This window comes from Pantherophis guttatus, chromosome 1 (genome assembly GCF_059756535.1).
Source record: "Pantherophis guttatus breed Tessera chromosome 1, ASM5975653v1, whole genome shotgun sequence".
Taxonomy (NCBI): domain Eukaryota; kingdom Metazoa; phylum Chordata; class Lepidosauria; order Squamata; family Colubridae; genus Pantherophis; species Pantherophis guttatus.
The window spans coordinates 306,156,907-306,171,060 of record NC_142063.1 but is presented as its reverse complement, the minus strand read 5'-3'; the positions used below and the strand labels follow the sequence as shown (position 1 = coordinate 306,171,060).

The following is a 14,154-nucleotide window of genomic DNA, read 5'->3' as shown; positions in this document are numbered from 1 at the left end:
ACTTTATTTCTTTTGTTAACAGTAGTTTGATTTATCTGATGATAGTTAAAATCCATTGTAGTTCTGTAAGAACTATTTGACAAATATCAACCTAAACAAAAAAAGGGAGGGAGGGAGGGAGGGAGGGAGAGACAGTGAGAGAGAGAGAGAGAGAGAGAGAGAGAGAGAGAGAGAGAGAGAGAGAGAAAGAAAGAAAGAAAGAAGGACATCACAATAAGTCTCCATCAGAAACAAAAGGAAAATCCCCAGAGATGCCCATAATAATCAAATGTAAAGTTATTGTAGATGTTATCTAACCAGTGGTCTCCAACCTTTCTTCCAACCATCGGCTTTGTGGATCAGCGGGCAAGCGTATGGGCACAGCTCCATTTGGGTAAGCAGTGGACACGCGGACCTGTCATTCGCACAAATAGAGCTGCACATGGGCACTTGCCCACCTGCTGCATGTGCAAGTGAAGCTACACACATGCTCACCCGCTGCTTCCATGGCCTGGTTCTGAACGGGCCACGGCTCGGTAGAGGTCTGCGGCCCAGAGGTTGGGGACCGTTGATGTAGTCCAACCCATGTTAAGTCTGGGATTCAATACAGCAGTGTTTCTTAAACATTTTGCTCTCAGAACCACTTCCCACTTTTAAAAAATTATGGAGCACCCCAAAAGAGTTTTTATTTGTCTTATATTTATTAATATTTGTCATGTTAAAAAATTAAAACTGAACATATGTAGAATATTTATCGAATCATGTAAAAATAATATTAAACTCATTAGATATTAACATATGTAAAATATTTTTCATGAGAAGAGTGACATTGTTTTAAATTCCTGCTAGTATCTTCAATATCTGACAAATAATTTCGCAGAGCCCTTAGAGAATCTTGGAGGACCTCCAGGGTTCCTCAGATCACACTTTAAGAAACATTGTTCTACAGCATATTTGACAGATGGACATAATCAGTCTCTGAAGACCTCAAGTATGGTGAACTCTCCATGTCACGTGGCAACTGGTTCCACTGGCTGATGGCTGCTAAAGTCCAAATATTTTTCTGATGTCTACCTTGAACTTCCTTGTAGTTTTAATCCTTTGGTTTTGGTCCTGTCCTCTGGAGCAAAAGATGTAAATCCACTCACTTTTCAGTCTTTCATATATTTGAAGTCTGTGGTCATATCTCCCCTTAATTGTCTTTTCCATAGGCTAAACATATTCCTATCCTTTAACTGTTCTTCACAGAGTTTGATTTCCAAATATTTCACTATCTTGGTAATCCTTCTTTCAGCTTGTTTGCATCTGCCGTGATCTTTTTTTGAACAGTGATGCCCACATCAAGATGTCATAGTTAAATAGGGTCTGATCTTTACAAACTAGAAAAGAAAAAATATTTCCTTTGATCTAGATTTTGTGTTTCTCTTAAGCGATTCCAAGACAGCATTTGTCTTTTTAGCAGGCACATTACATTTCTAGTTCATGTTTTTTTGGATGACAAGGACACCCGGATCTTTTTCACAGGTACTACTGCCAAGCTCCCCCCCTCCCCATCCTGTACTTACATCAGCTGCCATGTCCAAGGCACTTTTGCAAACATAGCCTGATGAATAAACATTCATGGCCACCCACCTCATATTCCAAATCCCTTCATCTAGCCTAAGAGCAGTGCCTCCTGGCAATACTCTGCTTCCCTCAGGATGTGCCTAATCCTCTAATCACTCCTGGGAAATACAGGCCAGCTGGTTGACAGTGAAGTGTCCATTAAACACTAACACTCAGTTGATAATTCTTCAGTCTGTCTTCTGTCTTCTTTCTACCCAAGGAAAAAGGGAAGTACAGTTCAGTAGCAGAGCACATCACATCGATTGCATATAGAAGATCCATCCTCTATTCCAAAAGGCTCTATGCTGGAATTCCTAGATTGTGGTGGTTGGTCTGAATAGCAATGCTGTGCTGGATGGACCTACTATATATGATAACATCCGTGTTGTATATCATCATTCACTGGAAACTCTCATGCCTATTTTCTCACCTTTTTTGGCCCACAAGATCACAGCAAGATTGTTAACTGTCCAAAATGCTAAAGCTGTAGATGCATTTATCCTTGAATGCTAAAACAGAATTATATTCCCAGTCGAGATTCAAAGAAGTAAAAGCATAAGCTAAAGCAAAGACAGATTTTTTCTGTCCAGAAAGCAAATACAGTAGTTTATATCATGGAATTAATTTTAGCACTGTGCTATGTTGAGGTGGGCCTTAAATGCTGGAGCTCCTGGCCTCCAATTGACTATGCAAAATCTCCTCAGTTCTGATTACAAAAACCACTCTCTGTATCCCTGAATGAACCATCCCATCCAAGGGGCAGCCAAATACTACGTTCCACACAGAGACTAGCTAAGGGGTTGGGCCTCTCCTTCAACTTGTGTATTTCTGAAGACTTTTGAGCATCAGGTACAATACCGTAGGTGCCTCATCATGTATTCTTGCCCCATATGAAACCAATGCACAGATTACGGACATGACATCCAATTAGCTTTGTATTTTGAAGAACTATTTGGAGAAGAACAAGACTTGAAGAAATTGGGAAAACGGGTTAGTAGAGCCTGAGGGATGAGGGCGTAGAGAACATGGTAGATAAAGAGAGAGCACAACATTGCCAGGTGGTTGATACGTTGCACAATATGTGAAAGAATTGGAAAGAGGGAATTATTTACCCATGCGTTACCAAAATGAAATGTTTTGGACTTGGAGGCTACCCATTTAACTTGCATGTTTTATCTTAGAACCTTTTTCATCTTTATTTTATGTCCTCAGTCATCCTACTCCAAGTAACCTTTTTTGTCAGATTGCCTGTTTGCTACTCTTGTCTTCAATATGGCATACACTTTATTTTTAACATTTTCTTTTTTTACTTTCCCATTTTCAGGAATGCATCTTTATCGTGAGTGTTCATCTTGGAATTAAAAAATGGAGCAAAGTTTGCTATAAGCAAGCATAACTTTCCCATCTTATGTGATTGTATTAGATTCGTATTATTGTCATAGCTTGTTAATAGAAAGCACAGGGGAAGGTTTTGTTGGGGAAAAGAACAACAGGAAGGAACCAGGTTGGGAAATGAAATTGTGGTCAAAGGTAGATTTGTGGTTTGGTATGCTGGCCACCGGTTTTTATTTCTATGCAGTTACTAATTAGTATTTTCTTCTAAGCCACCAAATCTGGTTTCAACTCTCTGGATCAATATTCTGCAAAAACAAAACAAAACAAAACAAAAACTCAAAATGATAAAACTTTAGATTACATTAAATTTTATATAAAGTTTTTTCTGTAGTGGATAGTTTTCTGAAATATAACTGTGGCTAGTTTACCTTTTTTACCAATAAGAAAGCTTGTGGCTATTTAACCCAATGCATTTGTTAATGCACAAGCTTTTGAGACTTGTAGTTGACTTCAATGGCTGTGTGATTGGAGGCCCCAGGCTAGAAAGGCCAGATTGCAGGCTTAGGATATAGTGCATTATGATATCTGTAATGAACGAAGAACAAAGCAAAATTAACATACCATATGAACTATGCCCATGATGGTGAACCTATGGCATGCGTGCCACAGGTGGCATGCAGTGCCCTCTCTGGTGGCACATGACCCGTCATCCCAGTTCTTGGTTGCGCATGCGCGCGTGCCTCCTGCTGGCTAGCTGGTCTTTGAGTTTCTGCCACACATGGGCGGGGGGCGTGCAGGGGGGGGGCGTACGTGCACATGCAGGGGTGGGTACATGGGGTACATGCGTGGGGGTGCACGTCCATTACATTTTGGGGGTTTGGCCGCACGTGTGTGCATTCGCCTCTTCACGCTTTGGGCACTCAGTCCGGAAAAGGTTAGCCATCACTGAACTATGCCATTATAAACAGGTAGTCCTCAATTTACAGCTGTTTGTTTAAGGACGATTGAAAGGCATGACTGCCTTGGACAAAGTGCTTTACAACCTGTGCTTGCTCTTATAACTGTAGTATCACCTCCACAATCATGTGATTGTACTGAAAGTGCTTGGCAACCAGCTTGCATTTATGACTGGTTGCAGCATCTTGCGGTCACTTGATCACAGTTTGCTAAATGACTGTGATGTGCTTAATGACTGTGCTAAAAATCATCATAAAATCGAGTCCAGTCGCAGGATGGTTCAACTTACTGACTTATGACTGAAATTCCAATCCCAAGTGTGATCGTAAATCAAGGACTACCTGTATATAGACCTAGAATTTCTGGATGATCTTCCCCTCACCCTGAGAAAGAGCGTATCAGGTAGGACCAACGTCCCTGTGCAGATTGCAAGTGGAAGGAACTATGCTTGTGAATGATGCTACTGTGACTTTCTGCTCATAATTGCAGAATAATGCAGTTGTCAGCTTCCTGAACCATAATGTCTATAATTTTTCAGTGTTCCATATATCTCTTGCACTTCAAAGAGTTTGCTGTTTTAAATGAATATAAACCTCCTTGGAGTCAAGGTCAGCTATTAAGTAGCTACATGGAGATTTCCATATAATTTTCTTGGCAGTAAAACAGGACTGGTTTGTAGTTATTCTCCAGGTTATTGCTATTGTTTACCAGTCTAGTCTTTATCCCTAAATTTTCCGCATGGTCTTTCATCCACGTGGTAACTAGGTTTGACTCTACTTAGGATTCTGACATCCATTCAAGGTCAGCTACTGCTACACCTAGCACAGGTGTACAGGAAAGCTGTAATTTATCTAGAACCATCCAAACACTAGCAGTAGATCCTGACTTAGTCATTTAGTATTATTTTTTTAAGTATTGTGGAATGAAACCTAAGAGAAGTCCATGTTGATTAAAACCATGTTAAGCCATGATTTGTTTTAACTGTGGCTTCTTGAATGCCAAACCTCATTATGGCTTATGTAATCCATAATCAACCCCAAAGGGTATCTCATGTCCTGTTGTGAGATGAATCCAGTTGTACTTCCTCTTCTTACTAGTGACATTTTTCAGAATCTGTTCCTGACTGTTCCTTTCCTTTTTTTTTTCCTGTTCCTTTCCTTTCCATCTTTTTTTTTTTCTTACCCCAGGCCTATGAACTTTCCACTCTTACGGGCACTCAAGTGTTGCTACTTGTGGCCAGTGAGACAGGCCACGTCTACACTTTCGCCACACGGAAACTGCAGCCAATGATCACCAGCGAGACGGGCAAGGCGCTGATCCAGACATGCTTGAATTCTCCTGACTCCCCTCCTCGGTCGGACCCAACCAGCGATCAGCGCATGAGTGCTACGGGCTTTGAGGAAACGGACCTTACGTATCAGGTGTCGGAGTCGGACAGCAGCGGAGAAACAAAGGTACCCCCAATTTCTACCTTATCTTGTCAGTCTTTGGCGAGAGAAAGAGCTACTAGCATTGTTGCTCTCTGCATGTGCTTCAGTGCAGTAGATCTGCGTGTTACCAGCTTAACTGCAAGGAGCAGACTGTTTCCTTCATTGCACCAATGAAGTCTAGCAGTGTAAGAGTTAATTCCCATAACTTAACCTTGCAAGGTTAACTTTAGAAGGAAAAAAAAATGAGGTGCTCTGCGGGATGCAGTACATTAGGAGCTGTCAGGACCTGGATTCTGCTGTTGGGCATTGATTTGGGGAGAAGCAGCGTCTCCCCTGATCCCCAGGAATCCTCTCTGTGCACATGTTACCCAGCTTCAGTAAAGTTTGGCAGGGAGAAAGGCTGAAGCTGACTGAGAGTGCTTTGATTGCTCAGACTTATCTAGTATTACTTCTCCTGGGAGGCTGCTGTCCCTTCTCCCACCACCTTCCCTGGGACTGGAGTAGATGGGCTGGATATCCGCCGAAATGGGATGGGTACAGCCCGTGTCATGCCTTCCTCTAATGGCAGCAGGCGTTGGGTGGCTGGGCTGGGCTGGGCTGAATGTGGCAGGTGCTCTTTGCTTTCCTGCTAGGACCTCCTGGAGCAGCTCTGTTTTTGGTTATCTCTGCTTGGGCGTCTCTGTGCTCCCGCTCATTGATAAAAATTGAATTCTGCCTCCATGGCCATATAAGGCCTGATTTCCTTCCCTGGAGTCCCTGGCTGGGCCCCTCACATTCCTTATAAGCTGCAGCTGTCTCTTGCTTGGTGCTGTTTTGGAAGGGGGCAGGGAGGACAGGGGGAATTGAAACACTTGGCTGAACAGACTATTCCTTCTTTCTCTCTGAGTGTCCAGCCAAATACTCTGCTAGCTTAACTCTTTACTTTCTCTACAGCAGCTGGAGCATTACTAGAGAAGTGGGGTACCCAGAGGACATCCTGTATGTGTTAGTGTGTGTGTGAGGGAGAGAATACCTGCCTCTCTTGGCAGGAGAGAGCAGTTGTTTTGTTATCCCCAAGATGGAGAAAAGTTTTAAGTGCTTTTCTTCAGTACCAGCCTTAAAACATTAGGCGTCTTCATACCGCTTAAATTATCTCTGTAAATCTGTGTCACAAAGTTGTTTGCTACTTCAAAGGTGATCCAAGCCTTCTAATGGCAACAGTCATGTTATCTCACTTTGCAGGCTAAAGAGGCAGTGTTTTGCCAGATCCCACATGATGAATTCTATGTTCTTTGCTATTGCTTCAGCGGTTCACCCTCTTCCCAGTTTTTATTGCTGTGGCCAGCACAGCACTTTCTCAAGGCCTGCTACCTGACTGTTAGCAGGAGATGCCAGAGACTGAACCCAGGAACTTCAGAATGCTTTACCCCCAAGCCAACATCCTTCTCTTCAAATCTGAAAATCTTTTCTTATTCTCGGCAAGCATGTAGGCAGGAGATAGGAAATGAAACTCCTGTAATAGCTTTTTCAGATCCCACACAGCTGTCTGCCTTGGCTTGAAACAATCGTCAGTTGCATGAAGCAAATGATTCCTCTAAAAACCAGCCCTACTTATATTGCCTCTTGTGACTGTTCAGGGGAGACCCCCCTGTTGAGTAAACATAAACTTCATTTTCAGGCTTTTCCAACTGGACATCATATAATGTCCTACACATTGTTTTTTTAAGTATGGAGAATACAGGTATGACTAATCACTGTAGATTATTTTTCTAGCAGTGATTTTACCATTGGTGCATTATTTGCAGGAGGTGGGTGGGTTAACAGCAATGTACCGTAATTATTCTGTTTGTCCTTGAAGCACAGCATTAAAGTAGGTAGCATGTTACAGCCTGGCTGAGAATCTCTGCTTCTTGCATTACCTTTTTATTGGAGAGGTTTTCAGGTACAGTGCAAGAAAAGAACAGTCTCCTTCTCCAATATCCCAGTTCTCTCTATCTTTGTTCAAAGGCCAAACCAGCATTTTAGAAAATGGATACCTACCTAGCTATCTGCCTGCCTGCCTGCCTGCCTGCCTGCCTACCTACCTACCTAAATACTTTGATGTATTGCCAAATTTGAGTATTTAAGATTTTTTCTTTCCCATCTCCATATGTAATACCACAGCTTGAACTCCTTCAGACTCTGTTTCAGATCAACACAGTTTTGGGGAAGATATAATAGGTCCAAAAATCCATTTTTCTCTGGTCTATGATACTTTTTAAACAGAGTTCTTAGATTCTTACAAGTTAAAACTTATAACCTTAGGCTTCCATTTAATATGGTTTTTTTTCAGTTGGTACTCTACTATGAACATGAGAGATGATTTGTGGTCAGATTTTGGTTCTACTAAACAATGGTTATAGATTTTATAGTCCCAACAGGAGGCTCAGTATTGGGGGAGGCTTCTGGGAAGAAACAACTTGCAGGTACTATTCATAGATTCCATCTCTTTTGATCATCATCAGCCACGATTTGGGGATGAAGATGGGGGTGAAAAGTCAATTTGAAGAAGAACCAAACAGACCATGCCTTCTGAGGAAGGAGCAATCTGGAATTAGCAAAGTAAATTTCTAAAAGGATGATGTGTCTTATTTGCAATATGTCTGGTTGATGCATAACTCTCTTTGGGGATCGTTGGCTATTAGAAATACAGATGTAACAGCTTAAACCTGAATGAGGAATACCCATGTTCCTTCTAAGAACAGGTGATGGGATTTTATCTTAGCTTGCATCATTATGGCCCTGGCCTCTCTCTCCAGAATCAAACAGTTGGGTAAGAGTGTACTACTTGCCATGGAAACACTTTTCAACTAGGCATATTCTGGCACACAAAACAGCATAGCAACAAAAGCCTGCAATTTGACAACAGGCAGTGCTTGCTACAGTATCAAAACTAAAGAGAGAAAGTAGAAACTTGAAAACTAACTTGCAGGTTGATTGGATTGGGGAATAAGAATGTGATAGCATATTCTTTCTGTCATGGTCAACATTCTTGTTTTAGATTAGAGTAGATAATAGGGCTTTTTTCATATTGTTAAGATACAAATTCATTGTCCCTCATTGCTGGTCATGCTAATGAAGATGGGAGTGGTTATTCAGCCGCATTGATTTCTTTTATCAGTCTTCAAAACCCAGAAAGTTAAAAGATGAGCAAGGAAAACTAGGAGTACTTTGACTTATAGTCGTATCATATTTTTTCTCAGTTTTCCTAAGTTTTGCTTTATAGAAGACCAGTGAAATGTGGTATAGTGACCGAAATAATATGATGAAAGTTTCTTTAGGTTTCATTAAACATTATTGAGCATGAGCTTCAGAATACAGCTGCATCATTGACATTCTTTTTTGTGTATCCCTTTGTCCCAAGGCTCAGTGCTCTTCTATTATAGCTTGCTTGAGGTGAAAGTGGCTTTGTGGATATGTATCTCATCTGCAAAGAGATGATGAGATGAAGAAAACTTTCTCTGATCCTGGAGAAAGCAATTTCCCCACAGTGCCTCTTTAGAGAAAGAGAGGAACAGGTGAAGTACAGAAAGACTCTTCCTGTACATTTCTTCCATTCTCCTCACATCTTACTTTCTCCTATTTCTTGGTCACATTTCATATCTAAATGGTATACCAGTAGCTTTACAAGCAGTCCTCGACTTACAACCACAATTGTGTCCATAGTTTCTGTTGCCTAAGTGAAACAGTTGTTAAGTGAATTTTGCCCCATTTTATGACCTTCCTTGCCAAAGTTGTTAAGTGAATCACTGTAGTTGTTAAGTTAATAATATGGTTCTTAAGTGAATCTGGCTTCCCCATTGATTTTGCTTTTAAAAAGGTCGCAAAAAGGGGATCACATGACCTTAAGACCCTGCAACCATCATCAACGAGTCAGTTGTCAAGTATCTGAATTTTGATCACATGACTATGGGGATGCTGTAAGTGTGAAAATAGTTATGTCACTTTTTTCAGTGCCATTGTAACTGAGCAGTCACTAAATGATCTGTTGTAAGTTGAGGACTACTTGTATAGACATACACATTAGGCATAATGCAAGATACTTAAAAATAACCCTCTATTAATAAATGGCCAAAACATAATGTTTCACCCTAAATTGCTCTACACTTGCATTGTATAAATGAAGACAGCTTTGAGTTTCACTTGACTCAGGCAACAGAAACTTCATAGTAATATTTCTCAACTGCCCTCAAATGTGATAGTCCTGACTCTCATAATTTTTATCTTCCATGGGATTATTGTTGAAGTCCAATTTATTTAGAAGTTACCAAATTGGATAAAACCCATTTTAAAGCCTTTTCCTCCTTTCAAATGATACTACATTTTGGAAGGGATGAAAAGTTATAGGACTAATTCTCATGATAACTTGGCTAGTAAAAATGAACAAATGTTTTCACATTTGTTTGTGAAAACAAATGACTGAGAAACCGGCCCCATAAGTTATTTTTTCTAAAGTTTCTAACATACTATGTCCTATTTGGTGTCTATCAGACAGAAGGGCATCAGCGTAATGTAAACTGCAAACTCTGCACTAATTTTTAATATTTCATACTGATCATATCAACATAGGCATTTCTGACTGTCTTAAGTATCTGCCTGTCTAGATCTTGGGATTTTTGCAAAACTTAAATATGGTATTTTTTTCACAAGGCATGTAGGAATAATGAGGAAAAGGAAATTTAGTTTATTAATGAGCAACCTGCATTCCAACAAAGTTAATTTCCTCGAGAACTGTAGATATTTAACAAAACTGTACTGCTTTGGCTGCCTATAAGTATTAATTTTGTGTGTGTGTGTGTGTGTGTGTGTGTGTGTGTGTGTGTACATGCAAGAAACGAATTCTTTATATTCATATTATATATAATGTGCCAATTCTCAGATATGTTGAACTACATTTGAATATTTTTGAATTTTAGATAATTATTCTGTGAATAGAAAAAGTGGTAAATATTACTGAACTGAGAGGGGAATGTTACGGCTTAATAGAATTTGGATTAGGGATGAAATCCAGCAGGTTCTGACAGGTTCTGGAGAACCGGTAGCAGAAACTTTGAGCAGTTTGGAGAACCGGCAAATACCACCTCTGGCTGGCCCCAGAGTGGGGTGGGAATGGAGATTTTGCAATATCCTCCTCCCAGGAGTGGGTAGGGAATGGGGATTTTGCAGTATCCTTCCCCTGCCACGCTCACCAAGCAATGCCACACCCACCAAGCAACGCCCACAGAACTGGTAGTAAAAAAATTTGGATTTCACCACTGATTTGGATGCAATTGATCATAGGGAGAAAATAGACTCACAGGTTATTGAAATTCTGAAGGTGGGTTTCCTCTTTGACTAAAAGGTAGCACTGCAATCTTTAAAAACATTTCTCCATAATAGAGAGAAATAGAAACATAGTATACTTTTATAAAGGGTAAGCTCTGCATATACCTATGTAGATATTTTTCATAATAAGGAGAATAGAAATTATGACATAGCAGATTGAGACTCTTTAGGTTTCTAATAATCTTGGCCAGTTTAGACTGTTTATCTTGGAATGCCCGAGTCGTGATAATGCCAGAAGTAAAAATACTGTAATTGTCTCCTGCTAGATTTGTCGGAGGGCATGACAAGGTATATTTTTAACAGAAAACACAGATAAAACCCCCCATTTAGAAACCTCAGCTCCTGTTTCTAACTCTGTATCAGCAGGCGTTGAGATGACTCTTTTTCCTCGCAAGTCCTAATTCACTCATGTGAGATGCTACCGGCTTTAGCTTTCCTGTTGAGAGAAAAATATATTTCTATATTTGTTCCCTCCTTCATCTTCATACTATCATGCTGTTGCATCCTATTCTTAGCAGCTGTGCCAATGTAGGAGCTGTTTGCAACTGTATAACTGTTTTGAGAGTGTGGAAACTTTGTATAGTGATCATTGGGTTGTTTTGGAGTGAAGGGAAAAATATACATATGGACATGCTGGGAAAGTATGATTGGCCACCGGTTTTTATAGAGAGAGAGAAGATCCTTGTACTGATGGTAGATAAGTATCAGGTTATCAGTATCAGAAAGAAGGACACAAGCAAACTAGGTTTGTTGCTGCCTTTTCCCTTATTTCTGGCACTCACTGATATCCAATAAGGAACTATTGTTAGGGCTAACAGCCCGTGCTTTCCACCATCTTTTATATGTTATTTCCCTTATTTCCCCCGCCCAATCATGTGTGTTGTATTCTCCCTCTCTAACTGCACTGTTCAAATCTACATCCCGACTCGCAGGAATGCCACCCACTGGCCCATTCAGCAGGCCCGGCAGGAGAGCAGCCACCCTTCAGCCCTGGCAGGGACGAGCATCCCAGAATGTTCAAATCAACAGCAGAGATGACGGCGGCACCTTCTCCCGCTCATGCCGATCTGCCTGATAATGTCATTGTTGCACGACCGCCTCTCAGCTGTGCAGTGGCCGCACTACAGCCCCGCGGAGCGAAAGGCTGGCATCGTGCGGATCCGCGGATCCTCCAGGCAATTGGTCATGCTGTGCAGGGTTGTGGGCAGGTGGGGGTGGTCACTCCCACTCCAGATGGCAGTCCCGGGCCGGCTGGCACGCCGGGGCTGACAATAGGACTGTTTACTTTTGTGGGGTTTTCTGTGCGACACTTATAAATATGCATTAAAATGATTTTCACGTAGAGCAAAATCAAAATAGCTGAAACAAGCAGATCTAAAATAAAATGGTATGGTAATCAACTAATCCTTCTCCTTCACTCCTAACAGCAAAGGCGGAGAAATTGCTAGTCACAACCCACATACCAAAATTAGTTCTCAGACTAAGTTTATGATCAGTGACGGACCTAAACATTTAAGCATATCATTAGAAGGCAACACAAAGGTCAACTAATCTAGTCTCTTGCACTGCAACATATCTAGTGTTACAACATTCCCAATATAGCTATCCAGACTTTGCTTTAAAACTCTTAATGATTATGATTACAACTCTTCCACTTTCTAAAACCGACTGTTCCCTTCTTAAACAATTAATTCTCTTACTTGCTTTCTAATATTTTCCTGAATTCTTTTTCTTGTAATTTGCTGTTATCTAAGCCTTTCCTTTGAAGCAATGATTTCATTGTATGTGAACTATCCTTCAAATAAATTATATATCTTTTTAACGGCCTCGTCTCCAAGTGTAACGGCAATTCTGTCAAGCTTTCCTAATACCAGTTGGCCAGAAAGTACACAGTCATCTTTGCCTCTATGCTGTGGGATATATTTTAATTTATCAGTCTTGTTCCTAAACTATAGTGTCCCCTGAAGTGAAAAGCAGAATAACACAATCTAACATTTCATGATTGAAATGCAGTCTTTTTTGTTGATGTAGCCTACAGTGTGCAGTTTTCTAAGGAAAGAGAGAACAGTTAAACTGGAATGTTCTTTTATTTTCCTCTTGTTTACATTAACATAAGTTGATCATTTGTAACAAAAGAACAAAGAAAAATAACAATACAACAAAGGGGAAAAACATAAAAAACACTCAAAGACATTACTCTGTCTTTCAAGTCATGAAAAGTTCAACAATTTTACATTCTAGAATTAAACAGGCTAATAGGGAGCATTACATGAGAATTGGACCCTTAGTTCAAAGGCTTGGGAGACTGGAGCCAGTCAGAATGGTTTCCGGTAAAACTGCATGATCTAGGAATTGACCCAAATGTATTTGGCTGTCCACAAAAGTTGCATTGAAGTGTTATGTTGTCTGTGCCAGGGCAATGTTTGAAAGGTGCTGCATCTTTCCACTCTGTCATTATTCATATGCATTTAGCATGTGTACACTGTCATAGCTCTCATCTAATACGTGTGCATTGGCAGTGCCCAGGTTAAGAAACAGTGGTGAAGCTGTTGAACTCTGATGAGCTCCAGTTTGCGTGATCAGTTTTCAGAATTTATAGGCCTTGAGCCTTTCCTTATACAGTGTCTCAGTGGGTGAGCCCTTTTTAGGAGTCCCCATTGGAATGATGATTTAAGCACCTTTTGAAGTCTGCTCTTGTGTTAATTTATCATTGCAAAGAGCTATTCATAATTCTCAGATATATACCGTCTATAGCAGCGGTCCCCAATCTTTTGGATTAGGATTTGCTGTCCAAATTGTCTGCCTCTTTAGATGGTCCTTACTTTACAACAGTAACTAGGATTGGGATTTATGCTGCTAAACTATGTGTCAGGCTTGTCCCAGCTTGAGTATTTAGGAAAGAAAGATCCTCGACTCCATTTGTAACAAAAGGTATACTTTTACAAAAGCCAAGTGATTATGTTATAAGAAAAGCTGGATCTGAATATTCCTGCTCAAAACCTTCCTTTCCCCCATTTCCTGGGCCCTCCTCCATGTGACGTGTTCATGAGTGACCAATGACATTTGAATCTGGTGTTTTGGTAACCGATTTAGGTTTAGTGCCTCTTTGGTGTACTTTTGCATTCTGTTCTCACGCTCATGTCCTTGGATGTGCTGGTCTATTCCGGATTGGCACCTCTGATTTCTGTCATCCTATCATCCCTTCCCCCCCCTGCATTCCATTCTCCCCCCTCCTGCATTTTATGGCAAGATGCCAGCAAAGCGAAGCAGGCTGATGCGTTTACGATGGCAGACCTGATACAATGCATTTGTAAAGTGTGACATCACTTTTCTTTTGTCATAATTAAATGAGGATCGTGGGTGAGTAAGTAAGGACCCCATGTGACCGTGATTTTCAACTTCCTGCCAGCTTCCAACAAGCAAAGTCAATGGGGAAACCAACAGGAAGTTGCAAATCACAGTCAGGACTGTTCTTTAGGTGGCTCTTTAGTATGCAGGTGAGTGG

General features: G+C 40.8%; 1 protein-coding gene across 2 annotated transcripts in view; it reads left to right on the top strand.

Moving 5' to 3' along the window:
* The window catches only part of SRF (serum response factor), a 78,443-nt gene that overhangs the window by 29,185 nt on the left and 35,104 nt on the right, over positions 1 to 14,154 (top strand). For both annotated transcript variants that reach the window (XM_034427609.3, XM_034427607.3), the window contains exon 2: positions 5,064 to 5,330. In XM_034427609.3, the coding sequence (XP_034283500.1) occupies positions 5,064 to 5,330 (267 nt within the window). The remainder of the gene's footprint in view (positions 1 to 5,063; positions 5,331 to 14,154) is intronic.